Genomic DNA, 18,785 nt, shown 5'->3' with positions numbered 1-18,785 from the left:
AAGCAATTGGCGCATCACGGCCAATCCATTGATCTGGAAAGCGGTCACTGAGAAAATCCTGGAAGTCAGGCAGGTAGTGGGGTGGTGTACCATCTTGCATGAAGTAAACATTTCGTTCTTTGTCATCGATCTGTGGTATCAATAATTATTTTAACATATCCAGGTACACTATCCCATTGATGGTTCTCTTACGGAAGAAAGGGGCCGTACACTTTGTAATTGCTCAATGCACAAAAAACGTTTAGTTTTGGGCTATCACGAACATGTTGCAATTTTGAGGTGAATTTTCACTGCCCCAAATCTTGCAGTTCTGTGTGTTAACCTTGCCACTTAAGTGAAAAATCGATTCGTCAGAGAAGATTATTCTGTCCAAGAAATGTTCATCCTAATGTAATAGATTTAACATGTCCGTCCGCATGGAAGTTCTTGCGAGCAGTTTTATCAGAGTCTTATTGCTTGTACGATCGTTAGTCTGTACGGTTTCAAATGCAAACGGTTTCTCAACACACGCGAAACAGTAGTATGTGGGGTTTGCAGTTGGGGATATGTGCAGATTTCGTAGGGCTGTTAACAAAACGTTCTCACTCGCTCAACGATGTCGTCAGGTGTTCTTGGACGACTTTATGATTTCCTATGTCTTATCGAGCACCCTGTTTCTACAAAGCATTTGTGCCACTCAAATTGTAGGCCTACTGGGAGGATTTTTAGCGTACGTGGTACGGAAATTACGCTGAACTGTTGTCGTCGACTTCGGTTCTTCAAACCACAAAACACAGCTATCACGCTCGGGTCCAGTGAAGGCAGCCATCTTTAACGCAACTGCCGCTAGCGCTCCTTACGGTGCGATTCGCCACTAGCGAACTATGCGAGACAAAACTTGATGTATTTCCTTACGAATTGACACTACAATCTCATCTGTAGGTGCTACGAATTAATTTATATGAATTTTCAGTGTTGCAAAGTGAGCCGTGCGTGGCTCGTGTTCGTGCCATATCTCATTCGACATCCTGTTTTTACTGTACTACCACTTCGTTATGTTAATTTCCATTATTGGTGTCACTCAGTTGCCGCATTGCCTGCCCGTGAGCGGCAGCAGCGGCGCTTCTCGATATAAGCTCTGGCGTATTAACTTTGCTGACTATTACTTCCCGGTTGTCGTGTGTTCGGAATTAGTTCGGATCTGCCAGTGAGTTGGGAGGCGCTAGCAGTGCAGTTCGGACCTGGCAGAGTGTGACTTAGGACGCAGTAGTAGTTCAGTCGGGGCGTGGCTGCAGTGAGGTCCGGACAGCCATGACTCGCCCTACAGATGCCGATACATATCACTTGAGTGCGGACCACCTTGGTTGGTCGTCGGACGGTCGTCTTGTCGGACGACGTGTATGTTGGCCGGCGATCGCTTATTGGTTGCCTGCGTGTGCCGACTCTTGATTCGTCCTTATTGCACAGTCGCTGCCGTTAGTATTGTCCGGTCCTTCGTGCAAGTGTTCGTGAAACTGTGTGTAGCTTGTGATGTCGACTGCTCAGTTATTTTAGTGCTGTCCCCGTGCTGATGTGTGAGGGTCGGTCGGTTGGTGTGGAGCAGCGAGGAAACCGCGGGGCGTAGTTTGGCCCGGCCCGCTGGCGGTCTCTCCGCAGTGAGTGTGTGGGGCTGTTCCCATTGTTACAAGGTCCGTGTCTCACCGACCCTTGACACGAAAGCTGAATTTGGATTTAATTTACCAGTAATTCAAGACTGTTCACATTGTGCCGTTTGGTTCTCGTTGTTGGCTGTTGGGACATTCCCACGAGCAACAACGTCTGTGTTCGAGTTGGCGAAGGTTTAACCACCGTTGTGGAGTCTAACTGTATTTGGTTATTTGCAATTGAAGTGCACCAGCGGAATTTTCTGCCTTGGGGCCGTTAACGTTCCGGTTACCTGCCCTGGCCGTTGACAAACTCAGGCAGTGTCCTTTCCTCACCGTGTTGTCGCTGTCCAGCACGGTGTGTAGTTTGACAGCTTAATGTATGCTTGGTTGTGGGCGTCCATGCCTTTTACGTTTTGCATTGAACTCCCGGTTGTGTGCTGGTCGAGTGGAGCGCAAGTTACCTTGTCAGTCGGTCCGTTGACTATCTGTTGGTTGGGTTGTCGTCGGATCGAGAATGGTTGGGCCGACTGCCTGTCTCACCTAAGTGAACGTTAGTATTTCAAGTGCTGCGCCGTTAGCTGCATTGCGTTTTCTTACTTTCTCTTGTGTGTATTTATATTGCTCATAGCCAATGGTTTTGAATTAAATTGTTTTTAGTGTTTTAAGTCATGGGTCTTCAGCCGTTTTTAAATTAAGGATCTTCGTCTTTCGAGCATCAGACTCTTTGGGGCCTTCAGCCAAACTGAAGATAAGGCCCTCTGCTTTGTGTTTTTTATTTAATTTTACCTTGAGTCTTAAATCATGGGCCTTCAGCCGCCATAATTTAAGGTTGTTGCTTTTCAAGTGTTAGATTTTGGTGCCTTCAGCCAGATTATTTAGAAGCCAGGTCTCACGTTAAGTAAGTTCTATATTCTCCTTGGTTGGTTTTGGGGTTTGATGGGGACTAAACATCGAGGTCATCAGTCCCCTGTTCGAAACAGACATACTTGTAAAAGGCCTATACAGTAAAAGCGTAACCTTTGCACCCAGAGGGAGGGAATAACACAAAATAGAGAACACTTAAAAGGAGCAGAGCAAATAGTTGACTAGAGTAAAATAAGACTACAGTGGTTGATGGATCAGGTAAAAGGTCAACCACTCAACTACAAACGAAGAACGTCGAGCTTGAAAGTGTTGATAGAGGTACCAACACAACTTGTTACCATAAAAAGACACTATTTTGGTATCCACGTCACAATTAAAAGTCGTGGGAGTGGGTGTAGCCTGAGAAATCATGCGATAGCGCCCACACCAGAGTGAGTGATAAAACCCAGCTTCACGGATAAAACGTAAAACTAAGTCAGCTATAGAGGCATCGTCACCAAGCTTTAGAGGAAGTGCAGCTGGTACATTAAAGGACTGCCGCAAGGGGGCTAAAAGGGGGCAGTCCATCAGAAGATGGGACCACTGTCAGCCCTGCATCACAGCGACACTTGGGCGGGTTCTCACGGCGAAGGAGATAGCTGTGGTCAACCGCGTATGTCTAATTCGAAGACGGCAGAGAACAACTGAGTCCCTACGCGTGCTCCTCAATGATGAGTACCAAATATTCTCCTTGGCGTCTGAATTTTGAGTTAATGGCTTTTAGTCTTTTTTTAAATTAAAGTGGTTGTGCTCTTAAGGCATAAGATAGTGTGACGTATTCAGCCGATAACTAACAAGACGGCACGACCGTGGGGTCCGGGATTTTTCCGAAATTTTATGTGGTGAAAGAGGACCCCTAACACCTCACGTGGTTAAAATATTAGGACGCACTACTCGGAAAATCACGAGAAAAATCGATCCAAAGTTTCTTAGGTGCCTTATGAGTATAAAATTTTAGTCCATTGCCGAGCCGCCGTCTGACCTAAATGGTTAGCGGTCGGACCCTTACCCTCCGGCACTTTTTTCTTCTGTTGCTTGCAAAATTGCAGCACATTGTTACAAGAGAATCGTGAAATTAATTCCCGGGAAGACTGTATAGAAATTCATTCTGTAATTGACCATCAGTTATCGTCACCAATATTCCGAGACATGATTCAATATGCCTGGTTTGGCTCAAAATTATCAGAAACTCCAAACATTTTCGTAAATGTAAATGGGGCATATTTTTGTACAGATTTATTGCAAACGCCCTGTGATTGTAAAACATCCGCTTTTATGTGTTGCGCAAGATGTCGCAAAAATTATTGCTTTCCTTGTTTTTACGATAATTACCACTGCGGTTCTTGTTTATTACATGTATAAAAATTGAATGTTTCCCAATCGAATTTGTTATTCTGATTAAAAACCCAATGATTCTCCTTATATACTTTACAATGAAAAATGGAAAACCCACCGCCATGAATTGTGTTGTTGGACAAAAAGATAATTTTTATTCCATAATTTTACTAATTTGTTAAAGATAATGTAGGTTTGGGAAACTTTCTGAATAATTGGTGGAATAACAAAAGAAAATGAAACAGAAGAAAAAAAAGGTGACAGAGGAGGAATAGAACCCGAGACCTCTGGCGTAAGAGTCCGACCCCAAACATCTAGGCCAGACGACGGCTCGGCAATGGATTAACATTTTATACTCATAAGGCATCTAAGAAACTTTGGATCGATTTTTCCCGGGATTTTCCGGGTAGTGCGTCCTAATATCTTAACCACATGAGGGCTTAGGTGTTCTCTTTCACCACACAAAATTTCGGACAAATCCCACGCTCATGGTGTCTCCTTGTAAGTTCAAGAACTTCTACTGTAATGTTTGGTCAAATAAATAAAATTGTGTGTGTTCGAGTGTAACTGACTGTGCTCATTTTGGCCTCTTTCCACAATTCCAACTACCTGTTCTGTCGTGCGGGTTTAGCAGGGCGTCTCAAAGTCCTTTTTAAAAGACCCTGTATATGTCGTCGTCTGTGACGAGAGAACCAGGTTAACGGCACAACATTCGCATCTGGGCTTCGACAACGTCCCACAGTTTTAGCGAATTTATCAGAGATAGCGGAAAGCTGATTGGGTGGGGTGCCTTGATGAAAGACGAAACAGTTGGACCAACTTTCTTCCTCGAACAAACAGCAACAGGAAATGGGCATGCTTGAGCAACTTGCTGTTTTTATTTCACAGTGAACTTTTTTTTTGAGAGGGGCCAGATGCGAGCTGCGCAAACGCTGCCTGGGAGCGGCTGACCTGTCGCGAGGCGTGTCCCGGCGAGATGAGGCGAGCGAGACGCGCGCCGAGGACTGGTTGGACTCGCGCTGCGCCTCGCGCAGCAGCCGCAGGTACTCCTCGCCAGAGCTGAAGGGCAGCGGCGTCACGCGGTCTCGCTCCCGCTCGCTGCCGAGCTCCACCCACGATTCTGCAACACCGCAGCCACAACACACATCGTGATAGCGCCTTACAGTACAGCCCAGCTGCTCCGAGTCTGGCGAACATTGTATTGTGCCATCTGCGCACCTGCGAGTTGTTGGCAGGCGCAGACACACACACACACACACACACACACACACACACACACACACACACACACCGCATTAAGCTATTATCGAATATCATGCAAAATTACACACATACACACCGAATACCAGGTGCGTAACCGAGAGGGTTTTTACACACTCCATCCCTTAAAACAACATTTTAAAGGGGGGTAGGACGTCAAACTGGCCGACTTTGAGCAGGAGAGGCACCACAGGACATTTTAATTTTCACTGTCTATACTTTTACAAATAAATTCATGAAACTTTGTCAGCATGACCAGGAAGGGTTCAGGATTCACGCTCATAGCAGTGGAAGTTCAAAAAATGTAACAAAATATATTGTTTTTACATTTGTATTTCACCTTTTGTTCATTTACCATTGGCTGCATTTGTTGCTGTAGGTACACTTTTCTTTATAAGTAAGGGAGATTTTTTGATGAATTTTGCACAGCACACAAACCATACTTACAGGTGTATGAAACTCTGGAATGTTCCAAATCTATTAAAAACTGTGCTAAAAATTGAGATATTTAACCAAAAAATTTGAGTTTTTTCTAAACATGAAGTTTAAAATGTAACAGTTCATTTTTTCATTAATTAAATAAATTCTAAAGTTTCATACACCTGTAAGTATGGTTTGTATGCTGTGCAAAAATCATCGAAGAATCTCTTACTTGTGAAGAAAAGTGTACCTATAGCAACAAATGCAGCCAATAGTAAGTGAAAAAATGATGAAATTTCACACGTAAAAAAATTTATTTTGTTATACTTTTGAACTTACACTGGTATGAGTTTGAATCTTGAATCCTTCCTGGTCGTGTTGACAAAGTTTTATGAATTTATTTGCAAAAGTATAAACAGTTGAAATTAAAATGTCGTGTGGTGCCTCTCCTGCTCCAAGTAGGCCCGTTTGACGTCCTACCCCGCTTAATAAAAGGGAGTACATTTTTACATATACCAATTTGCAAATTTCAGATAATCAAGTAACATGAAATGTGCAGTGTCTCGAAAAATGACAATGAATTCCAGAAACTACAAGCTGCATCTGATGCAAGATAGTATACTGTTTCTGTATGGAATCAGGTTTCGGTCCGACTGGTAACACTGCACACAGGTAAAGGCTCATATTCATTAGCTAACAACTACGAATCCGACACACACAAGCAAAATTGGCAAACTAAAGGAAACTGAGAAACGAAGACAGAAGGGAACACACCCTCCACTAAGCGAGAAAAAAGGGCTGACTTCCTAAACGCAGGCGGAAGCGAATGAAAGCAGAACTGACCACCTTTAGACACTAACATAGCAATAATCTCACTGCTTACGAAACAACTGATACCGTTGACTACACACTACGATTTTATATCGTATGAGCCCTGAATTACATTGTCGAAGAGCTTTGACAAAACTTTTACATAATCCAGAAGCGTCCACTGTCTTTTATAAAACATATTCGCTAAAGTTCTTTGACAGTGGAATGTGGGCCCAAATTATGACTGTCAGTTTTGTGAAAGTTTGTTGCTATTATGCTAAACTATTTTGAAATATTTACACTATCATTCTTTCACGTATGACCTATGGGCTACGGCTGTACCAACTGTTTCTCCTTTCTTCCACATTTCTCTCTTTTCTCTCCGTTTCTTTTCTTTCTTCTTCGGATTTCATTGATACCTCTGGAGTTCTGTAATTTATTTCTGAATGGTAATCTTTCACAACCATCTTTGAGTAATTTTAAGCTTTTCATGTCCCTTTCAACTTCTTTGTACCATGTGTTATCTACTTTTAATTTCTAGAAATAAGTAAACAGTCGTCTTATCACACTGTTAGAATTAATCTTTTGGATGTGCCCGTAGACAGCTACTCTTTTCCTAACGACGTCTGCACTTTTTTCAGTATATGTATGGCGTCTTTTATATTGTGTTTGCTCTTTTAACTGGTCTCAAAACGTTCCTTAATATTTTCTTTAAGCAATTTTCGGAGCTTCCATCATCGGCTTTATTGTTAAGAGGCAAACATTCTGCTGCTTGAAGTGCTTCTGGACAATTTATTGTCTAGTAGTGTGTTTAGCATTGATGGATATTTATGTCTTATTATACTGCGTATGTCCTTAGTGAGGTATTTTATTGTTTTCAACATACTAGCTCTGACTTTAATGGTTTATTTCTCCGAAATGCCTTGCTCAAATACTTCTCCTAGACAACCGAACTTGTCAATTCTCTCAATTTTTCCATATTTCGTTTTCATTAGGTTTGGGGTTGCCTTAATCATTTGTCATGAAATGGGTTTCCTCAAAAGAACTTGCTTTTCCAGCTTTTTCTTTAACCAATTCTATTTCTCTAGTGGCTGTCTCCACTGCTGAAGAAAAAGGTAGGTCGTACGCATATCCTAAGCAATCTATTCGTAGGTTCCCCTTTTGCAATCCTCTCACTGATTTGGCTACCTCTTAATGCCAGTCTCCATTCCTTTATGACTTGTTCTAGGGCACAAAGACGAGCGGCCAGAGGTTGGCTCCCTGCCTTACACCACTTTTGATCTGAAAATTACTAGGAATTCCACTTCAGAATTTTTTATTTATTATTAAATTCGTAGTCGTCTTTCGTATGGTAGAACTGAGCGCAACTGCAAGGTATGTTGTGAGAGCTGGGAAGGGAGTGGGGGGGGGGGGGGGGGGGCGTGAGGGGGAGAGCAGAAAGTAATGAACGGCGACGCACCCCTCCTCCCCGCCCCTCCCCCTTTCACCCAAGTCATCCACCACCGCTCTCAGAAACGGATCCTGGATTCGTGCCTCTAAAGGGCACCACAGACATGCATTTGGCATGCTATGAGGCAGGGATAAAGTAACTGCATTGCCCCCACGCACGCTGGCCGAAGTACAAAACAAAGGGGCAAGCAGGAGAAGGCTTTGAGAAAAAGAAAGTAAGGTTGCTGGACAAGTGAAGATGGGGATGCTGACTGCGACCCGACGGGTGAAGGCGGTGACAAACCAGGTTTAGTGACGCGATCCTCTGAACTCCAATCGGGAACTACAAGACTTGTGTAAACCCAGCGTCGTCACAAAACTGTTTCTTTGGAGTAATTAGGCTCTTCAGAAACGTGACATGCGCTCGTTGTGTAATTTGAGGTTGCAAGCACACTAGGAGCGGGCAAAAGCAAGAAAAAATAATTTGGCGCATCGCGACGATTAAGCCGTGGATCATATGGGGCGTTCAAGACTTCTGCAAACAAAGCGCCGACCGCGATACGCCAGTGTATTACGACGCGATAAGGGCGCGCCTATCTTAATGGCAAGCTGCCACGCCAGGCAATTGCTCCGTCGGCGCCCTCGTCACATACAACACACACAGTCCTGATGTAACCAGAACCTTCTAGTATAATAGGTTATACATTCTATGTAGCATTTGTCGTAGTGTTCGCTACAGGCGAAAGCCCTGGCGGTTGCAGATGTCTACCAGATTTATTATCCAAAAAAAGGTATTTTGGATTCCTACTACGCCCGTCAAACGAAAGAAAACTGATGTCAGTGCTTCAGTGCATGGAGTAGCCTACATGAATTTATATGCCATAGACCCTAACCTAGACTGCATCAAAAGTAATTTACAATTTCATAATGCGATAACAAGAACTGCTACGAACTAAATATTTTTCTCCTTTAACTGTTGGAGATTACAGAGTCGACGACACCGTACCTACGCAATAAAAGCTTAACATTATGGGAATGGCGACTTTTTCGCAAATTTCGATGAAGTTTTCTCGGGTTATCAGTCGAGTCAAGGCGGCGTTCTGCGACAACGTTTTGACAATTTTCCTACTCTTAATCATTGCCTGAAGATGACGAGCAGGAAATTTGTCGAAACGTTGCCACAGAACAGCGCCTTGACTGTACTGATAACCCGAGACAACTTCATCAAAAGATCAACATGTAAAGCATATTGAAACCAGACCATATACACAGGTACACAAACTCCTCAACAAAACATCGCAAAAAGCCTTTCGGTCGTCGCTGGTGCATTTTTATGGAGCAAGATAACATGGAAACGAAGGTTCACAGTGGGCATCGAAGAACAAGTGATGACAGAGAAAGCGAGGGGATGTTTACCAGAACACTGTTATACCGCATAAGTTGCTTCCTGGTTGTAGTAAGTACTAGCGATCCGCTCCGACTTCACGCGGGTAGCATTTGGTATCTACGTCCGAATAATTTGAAGTAGCGGTAATAAATTATGCACACAAACATTCCCCGTGAATCGGTTTATCTGTCAGTGAAAACCGTATCAAAATCCCTACAGTACTTCTTGAGATTACTCTACACATACAGACAGTAAAACGAGGCGAGGTATTTTAATTTACAGCATATTCAGATCGATTCCTCGCGCATCGTGTCTGGAAGCCTATAGCAGTCGTCTGTATTTAAATTTCTTTCGTTCCCATATAGTTCAACTTGGACATTCCTTCTTCAAATGTTACGTTCTTTGGCTAGCATTCGTGAGTTGCTGAAATCTACGTCCTTTTTTTTTTTTTTTTTTTTGGTTGGGTTTAAGGGCGCTCAACTGCTGAGGTCATTAGCGCCCAGTCACTGTTGTTTGAGCACATGGAATCTGGTAAAACTCAAGGGGATGGAGGGGACACCAGAAGGACCCGACAAAGATGCAGACAAAATAAGTAAAAAGATTAAATGTCCTTGGACAAGCCAGTTAAAGTTATAAAACGCAGAATACGAGCAGCTGCTCGAGCGTCATCAGCTAAAACATCCGGTAAAGTAGATGGCAGGGACAGGACAACACGAAATTGACTAAAACGGGGACACGACAATAAAACATGGCGCACTGTTAATGCCTGACCACAAGGGCACTGCGGGGCTGGGTCACCGGAGAGCAGGTAGCGGTGGCTAAACCGGCAATGCCCAATCCGCAACCTGGTCAGAAGGACCTCCTCGCGCCGAGATGGTCGGGAGGATGTTGTCCAAGCAGTTGGTAGCGGTTTTACTGCCCGGAGCTTGTTTCCTTGGAGGGATGACCAAGCATCCCACCACAACGACACAAGCCTCTTACATACATCCCCACGAACGTCGGATGACGGGACACAATGGGAGGCTGGCCGAGGCAGGAGGACTGCAGCCTTGGCTGCAGCATCCGCAGCCTCATTCCCAGGCACTCCCACATGTCCGGGAACCCACAGAAAGCTGACAGAACCACCATTATCAGCCAAAGAATGGAGGGACTGCTGTATCCGTTGTATCAAGGGATGGACCGGATAGGGAGCTCCAAGGCTCTGAAGAGCACTGAGTGAGTCAGAGCACAGTACATATGATGAATGGTGGTGGCGGCGGGCATACTGAACGGCCTGATGGAGAGCAAAAAGCTCGGCCGTAAAGCTGGAACACTGGTCGAGGAGCCTGTATTTAAATGTGGCGGCCCCGACGACAAAGGCACAGCCGACACCATCGTTAGTTTTGGAGCCATCGGTGTAAATAAAGGTGTGACCGGCAAGTCGAGCACGAAGTTCGGCAAACTGTGAGCAATACATTGCAGCCGGAGTACCATCCTTCGGGAGTGAGCTGAGGTCGAGATAAATATGAACCGGAGCCTGGAGCCAAGGTGGTGTCGGGCTCTCACCCTCTCTGAAGGTGGTAGGGAGGGCAAAATCCAATTGTCGAAGCAGGCGACGGAAGCGGACTCCGGGGGGCAGCAGGGCAGACACATACAACCCGTACTGACGGTCGAGAGAATCGGCGAAGAAGGACTTGTAAGTGGGGTGGTCGGGCATAGACGACAGCCGGCAGGCATACCGACACAGCAGTACGTCGCGCCGGTAGGTCAACGGTAACTCGGCAGCTTCAGCATAAAGACTCTCGACAGGACTAGTGTAGAAGGCTCCGGTCGCAAGACGTAACCCCCGATGGTGGATGGAGTTGAGCCGGCGTAAGAGGGACGGCCGAGCGGACGAGTAGACGAAGCTCCCATAATCCAGCTTCGATCGGACTATGGACCGATACAAGCGAAGCAGGACAGTGCGATCCGCTCCCCAAGATGAACCGCTAAGAACTCTGAGGACATTAAGGGAACGTGTACAACGGGCCGCCAAATAAGAGACGTGTGGAGACCAACACAGTTTCCTGTCCAACGTGAGCCCTAGAAACTTAGTTGTGTCCACGAATCGGAGAACAACGGGACCGAGATGTAAGGATGGCGGAAGGAACGCTTTATATCGCCAAAAGTTGATACAAACCGTCTTTTCTTCGGAGAACCGGAAGCCATTTGCCACGCTCCATGAGTAGAGGCTGTCTAGACAACGCTGAAGGCAGCGCTCCAGGAGGCATGTTCTCTGGGCACTGCAGTAGATCGCGAAGTCATCGACAAAGAGAGAGCCTGAGACATTAGGTGGAATGCAATCCATAATGGGATTGATCGCGATGGCAAAAAGGGCTACGCTCAAGACGGAGCCCTGAGGCACTCCGTTCTCCTGGAGGAAGACGTCGGACAATACGGAGCCCACACGTACCCTAAACTTTCGTTCCGTTAAAAAGGAATCAATAAAAAGGGGCAGGCGACCGCGTAGGCCCCACCTGTGCATAGTGCGGAGGATACCTCCTCTCCAACAGGTGTCATAAGCCTTCTCCAAGTCGAAGAACACGGCTACCGTTTGGCGCCTTCGCAAAAAGTTGTTCATGATGAATGTCGACAAGGTCACGAGGTGGTCAACAGCGGAGCGGCGGCGACGAAAGCCACATTGGACATTAGTAAGGAGCCGTCGAGATTCAAGAATCCAGACTAACCGAGCATTAACCATGCGCTCCATCACCTTACAGACACAGCTTGTAAGAGAAATGGGGCGGTAACTAGAAGGAAGGTGTCTATCCTTCCCGGGTTTGGGTATAGGAACAACAACGGCGTCACGCCAACGCATGGGGACTTGACCTTCGGTCCAGACGCGATTGTAGGTACGGAGAAGGAAGCTTTTGCCCGCCGGAGAAAGGTGTGCCAGCATCTGAACGTGAATGGCATCCGGCCCCGGAGCAGAGGACCGGGACAGTGCAAGCGCACGTTCGAGTTCCCGCATAGTAAAGGGGGCATTATAGGTTTCCAGATTCAGCGAGTGGAAGGAAGGTCGCCGAGCCTCTTCTGCCTCTTTCCTGGGAAGGAAGGCAGGATGGTAATGGGCGGAGCTTGAAACCTCCTCGAAAAAGCGGCCAAAGGCGTTGGCGACAGCCACCGGATCAACAAGGACCGCATTACCTGAGGTCAGGCCAGGTACCGAGGAGTGGGCCTTAATGCCCGACAGCCGGCGCAGGCTACCCCAAACGACGGAAGAAGGAGTAAAACTGTTAAAGGAGCCGGTGAAAGAGGCCCAACAAGCTTTTTTGCTGTCTTTGATGACTCTACGGCATTGCGCTCGGAGTCGTTTGTATTCAATACAATTCGCCAACGTAGGATGGCGGCGAAAGGTGCGTAAAGCACGTCGTCGAGCACGGATAGCGTCCCTACAAGCCTCGTTCCACCAGGGGACGGAAACGCGACGTGAAGAAGTTGTACGAGGAATGGAACGTTCGGCAGCATGGATGATAACAGCCGAGAGGTATTCGACCTGACTGTCACAACTGGGAAAATCGTGGTCCGGAAAGGTTGCCAGGGATGAGTAAAGTCCCCAGTCAGCTTTCAGTAAGTTCCAGCTCGAAGGACGTGGGGATGGGGTGTGGTGCAGGAGACGAACGACACAGGGGAAGTGGTCGCTCGAATAGGTGTCAGAAAGGACATACCACTCGAACCGACGGGCAAGAGTGGTAGAACATATTGAGAGGTCCAAGTGGGAGAAGGTATGAGTGGAGTCCGAGAGGAAAGTCGGGGCGCCGGTATTGAGGCAGACAAGATTGAGATGGTTGAAGACATCTGCCAAGAGTGAGCCTCTTGGACAGGATGCAGGAGAGCCCCAAAGGGGATGATGGGCATTGAAGTCGCCAAACAATAAAAACGGCGGGGGAAGCTGAACGATCAGGTGCATCATGTCAGCCCGACTAACGGCAGACGACGGTGGAGTGTAGATGGTACAAACGGAAAAAGTAAAAGCAGAAAGAGTAAGGCGGACAGCTATTGCTTGGAGTGGGGTGGTCAATGGGATGGGATGGTAATAGACGTCGTCCCGAATGAGCAACATGACCCCACCATGAGCTGGGACACCGTCCACAGGGGTAAGGTCATACCGCTCCGAGGTATAGTGGGTAAAGTCAATACGGTCAGTCGGGCGCAACTTGGTTTCCTGGAGTCCAAGGACGAGCGGACAGTGCAGGCGGAGGAGCAGTTGTAATTCCTCCCGATGAGATCGAATACCTCTTATGTTCCAATGAAACAACGCCATCGCTAGTCAAAAAGTTGTGGGAACGAGACGGGGGAAGAGCTGGTCACCTCGACGGCCGCGGAGGGCCAGGTTGCGAGGGAACAACGCTACAACCGACGGGAGGCGGATCCGGTTCCATCGACTGGTCGCCAGCTGCGGCCGCTGTCCCTGGTTGTGTAGGAGGGGCAGCATCATTTGCCGACGAAAGGCCAGCTGAGCGCCTGGCAGCAGAGCGTCCCGGCGAAACGGAGGACGGCCGGGAGCGGCGACTCACGGATGGAGCGTCAGTCGAAACGCGCCGGGGTGGAGAGGGGGATAAAGATTTCTTCTTGGAGGCCTTCTTGGAAGGCCGAGGAGGCACAGGGACGGTGGGCTGGACCCGAAGAAGGTCCTCACTCGCGGGGTCCGTTTTGGAACGCCGGACCTCGGAAGCCGGGGTCCGGAACGTTTCCCCGATGGACGCCTGAGAAGAGGATCGCTTCTCAGGTGGCGTGCGGGGGGAAGGAGGAGGAAGGATGGCCCCTGGGGCAGAGGGGGTGGGGGCCACGGGGGAGGAGGATTTGGAAGGGAGGGATTTGGGAGGCGGAGGCAGAGCCCCCTGATGGGCGGAGGAGGCGGAGGGGGGATAGGAGAGGGGTGAGGATACCGCGGAAGGAGTGGACACAACTGAGGCAAATGAAGTGGTCAATGGCACGGGATGGAGGCGGTCGTACTTCTTCCTGGCCTCAGAATAAGACAGCCGATCCAAAGTTTTGATTTCTTGTATTTTCTTCTCCTTCTGATATGCGGGGCAGTCTGAGGATCTAGGCGAGTGGACGCCAGGACAATTAACGCACCGAGGTGGTGGGGTGCATGTATGTTCCTCACGAAGAGGACGGCCACAATCGCCACAGAGGGGCTCAGCCTCACACCGTGACGACATGTGCCCAAAGCGCAAACACCGAAAACAGCGCATAGGAGGCGGAACGTAGGGTCGCACGTCACACCGGTAGCACATTACCTTTACCTTCTCTGGGAGAACGTCCCCCTCGAAGGCGAGGATAAAGGCCCCAGTGTCGATGCGACGGTCTTTGGGGCCGCGCTGGACTCGCCGGACGAAATGCACGCCTCGGCGCTCCAGGTTGGCCCTGAGCTCCTCATCAGATTGTAGCAGGAGGTCACGATGAAAAATAACCCCCTGCGTCCTATTGAGTGCCAGATGTGGGACAATGGAGACTGGGATGTCCCCTAGGCGGTCGCACGCCTGGAGCGCCGCCGACTGTGTGGCGGACGTGGTCTTGATAAGTACGGACCCCGAACGCATCTTGCTGAGAGCCTCGATTTCCCCGAAGATGTCCTCAATGTGCTGAACAAAGAACATGGGCTTGGAGGTGGCGAATGTCCCCCCATCGGTCCGAGAACAGACTAAATAGCGGGGGAAGTACTTCGCTCCAAGCCGGCGGGCCTGTCCCTCCTCCCATGGAGTGGCCAAGGGGGAAGGGGCAGGAGAACCAGAACCAGAAACGGTACTTTTTCTTTTAAAAGACTCGGCCGCAGAGCGACCCGATACGTGGTGACGTTTCATGTGCGAAACGTCCGCCCCGATACCACCCACTCCGACCAGGGGCTCTCCCCACGGGCGCCACCCAGCCGCAGCAAGGGCCACCTGGCAGGATGACCATTGCCGGGAGTCCTGATGCCCCAAGGAGACGGGCATCTACTCCTTGGCCGACGTGGGGAGGGTGCAGCTCAGGTATCGGCAGTACGATCCCTGTGTTGTCAGGGGGCTACAACCTAGAGGGTACATGACGACCCCACCACAACGGGCTGGCTACCGTGCTGGATTTCTGGTGCCATGGAAAGTCCATCATGATCGCTGGTGCAGATGGAGACGCACTATGGGCGTAACTGGGACAACCCAAAAGGCGTTTAGGCCCAATTTGAGCAATAGTGGGTATGGTTACAACGCCGGTGCAATGCTGAGTGCCAAGGTCTGAGTGCACTTAGGACCAGTGGTACACCACGTAAGGTGTCCTTCCCCAAAAGGCTCGTACTTCTGTAGAAATTTAGAAAAATGGAGGTCAAACCCCAAGGGGGACCATCACATGGAAGGCCGAAACGGTTGAACTCCTTTTAGTCGCCTCGTACGACAGGCAGGAATACCTCGGGCCTATTCTTACCCCGGACCCGCAGGGGGGGAAATCTACGTCCTGGCCGTAGTTCTCTTGATGTTCTGATTTGTCCTGCCAGTTCCGCCTACACACACTTTTCAACAGTTATTCGTCACTTCATAGTCCCCCACAGTGTGGAGGTGATTGGGCGCGCCCGTTTTTCGTGTACTGACTAAAAAAATGTCTTTAAATCTGGAAGGGAACATGATGCGGCTTAACAACCTAGAAGATTCCGACTCCAATGTTCAGAACCATTCCCTCAAACTAACACACAAATTTGCCAAGAAAGTGGAGATGTATAATAGGCCACTGAAGATACTTGGAAAATGAAAAAGCTAATAGTATCTAACAACCAAACAGCCTTTTAGTTAGTCGCAGAGGCGGAATTTATTCACCATCAAGAGGGTAACAAATTCGCGACCAAGGATGTATAAAAATGATTAACTGTGGCTATTGGTTTGAAATTCTGTAGCTGAATTTGGTACATTGACTAGCTAATGGATTCTTTTCCAAACGAGATGGTGCAGCACAGCATTTTCTCTCTTAAATGAAAGTTACCCGCCACAACATTTCGTACTATTGAGACTGAGGTCGTATAGTTTCCTTGCTTCCCAGACATCCAGATTTTATAAACCATGTTTACTGAACTACACTGCTATTACGTCAGTTTCTGAAGCCATGAAGCGTGGTTGTGTTTCGGGTAAGTGACGCAGTAAGGAAAGAATGTAAGCGAGAGACGAATGGGCAGTCATTATAGCGAAGATACGGACCACAGATGCGGAAATACACTGATATAAGCTGTTTCGACAAAGCGCACATTGTTGTGCCGCTGCGGATGGAAACGAGAATCTCGGCAATAGTGAAGCTGGTCGCCTGTTGGGGCACTACTGTCGCGAGCATCTATGGAAAGTGGTTGAGAAATAAGTACGCCGTATGTTATTCGGCGATCACGTCTCATTACAAAACGTAAAGTTCGGAGATCCCCACTGTGTACTCCGGGATAGGCAGCTGTCTGTGTCAGACCTGACGGCAGGGTACAATGGTGGTGCAGGCAAAAGCGTCTCAGGGCACAGCGTTCAAAGGCCATTATCAAATATGGAGCTCCACATCATACAACCACTAGGTGTTCCTGCGTCGACCCAACGACATCGTCAGTTACGATTGCAGTGGGCACAGAATCACTTTCACCGTGGATCGATAGAAACATATCGCCTGTCGAATAAATCGACTGTTACACCAGGTCGATGGTCGGGTCCTTACAAGCCGTCACCCAGGCGAATGGCTGCACGAAACATGTGCCGCGCCCACAGATGCAGGCCGGTGAGTGCAGAACTGTGCTATGGGGTACATTGAGTTGGGCTTCCATGGGATCTGTGGTGGCAATCATCATGACATCAGTGTGAACTACGTGAACACTACTGCGGACCACATCCATCGCTTCATGTTTTAAGTCCCCCCACTACGGCGATGACGTTTTCTAGCAGGACAACTGCCCGCGATGCAAGGTCAGAATCGTACTACATTGGTTTGAGGGGCATTATAGTGAGCTCTCATTGATGTCTTGGACAGCAAATTTACCAGATCTGTACCCATTGGAACACACATCGGGCGCCGGAATTGCTTCACCTGTGCGTAGGAATCTGGTGCTACACACTTCTGGAATCCTGTCAAAGGTTTTTAGAATCCATGCCAAGCATGATCTCCGTTATACTGTGTTTGAAAAATGGAACAATACGCTATTAAACACGTGGTTAAGGCCTTTTCGGCTCATCAGTGTATGTATTACACATGCTACAGGAGGTGCATAGTCATAATGAAGCAGATTTGAGTTAAGATGAACCGCAATTTATTCAGCTACACCAGTTGTAAGACAAGTAACTTTAAAGTTAAGTTTCAAGATAGCTCTGGGAATATCTAATATTACTGAAGTTTTAAATAAATACAACGGCGCAGAAAAAAGAATTTATCTCCTTGAAACGAGTCTCCCTGTGTTGCCTCAGTTCCTAATGACGCAGCAGCACGAGTCTAGTCTCTACCACCGCTTGCTGCTGCTCTTGTGCGTATACCCGTCCATTTTCATTAGCGTGTCCTTCACTTCTAGACGTGTGTGGAAGGTCCGACGTGCCCTACTCAAAGGGACCGCACGTCAAAGGCAGAAAAAATTAAGGAGCGTCTTTGGGGTGTACGGAGCGTCTTTGGACACACACACACACACACACACACACACACACACACACACACACACAGTTTCTCAATAGCAGGGTAGCTCCTTAGAAACGCCCCCTACCTCGCAAGCCTTAATTCCTTAGTTAACGCCACCTTTCATCATAGCTCATCAAAGCTAGCGGCGCACAAAGCTTTGAGACCATAAGACAGTTCTTGGCGCCAGGCGTGTCACCGATCTTAAGAGGCTAACACTGTTTTTACAGTTTTGTACACTTTGGGTAAGCAGAGACGAGCTGGAATAGAACTGAAAATCCCAGACATGTTCCTCCGAAATCTATACATTTAAACGGATATAAATTATCTCTAGAATAATGCCAGTAACGTTTCAACCGCTATTGCTAAATCCCTGACGGCTACCCAGCTTCATGTACTTTTTCCGTACTCTGAACTTTTTTTTTACTAGCTCACAGTAGCTTCCTCTCCCTACCGTTACACTCTGCTTCCAAGTCGACTTGTTATTAAATTGACGCTCACCACGGCGTCGACGTCCTGCTCCTCTCCTGACGAATTAGTACTGTATCTAGCAGAATCTTAGCACGGTAATAAGTTCGTGATGAAAACCATCATATCATTTACAAATTTTCTGAACTCATTCATCCACAAAAGTTGAGACTGACGTCGAAGTAAGTGGCTTGCGAAAGCAACTAGTCTCCCGTTCACCTGCGACTAATTACGCATAGAACCGAGGTCCACTGATTCTGTGTATTCTTGTATGGCAGGCGGTCTCAGTTTTTCCATTAGCGGCAACGAAGACTAAGCAACTACATTTATTTGTTTCAATTACCAATCGTAGGGTGGCTGGTTGTTGAGGCAATTATTGATTCCTTTCCATGCGCCCCTTATCCCTCCCTTTTATCTTAACTCCTGCATCCTGCATCTATGATCAGTCTCAGACAGACATGTAGACCTACCATACCTTCTACTACAGTTTTATGAAGGATTTTCCTCATCTGTGCCCAACAATTCTCTCTCTCTCTCTC

At 47.7% G+C, this 18,785-nt stretch overlaps 1 protein-coding gene across 2 annotated transcripts in view; it reads right to left on the bottom strand.

Moving 5' to 3' along the window:
- LOC126188031 (BCL2/adenovirus E1B 19 kDa protein-interacting protein 3) overlaps positions 1–18,785 on the bottom strand; it is a 325,431-nt gene that overhangs the window by 199,571 nt on the left and 107,075 nt on the right. For both annotated transcript variants that reach the window (XM_049929454.1, XM_049929453.1), the window contains one exon: positions 4,815–4,983. In XM_049929454.1, coding sequence (XP_049785411.1) covers positions 4,815–4,983 — 169 coding nt within the window. The remainder of the gene's footprint in view (positions 1–4,814; positions 4,984–18,785) is intronic.

This window comes from Schistocerca cancellata, chromosome 5, assembly GCF_023864275.1.
Source record: "Schistocerca cancellata isolate TAMUIC-IGC-003103 chromosome 5, iqSchCanc2.1, whole genome shotgun sequence".
NCBI lineage: Eukaryota > Metazoa > Arthropoda > Insecta > Orthoptera > Acrididae > Schistocerca > Schistocerca cancellata.
This window is presented reverse-complemented; position numbering and strand designations above follow the sequence as displayed.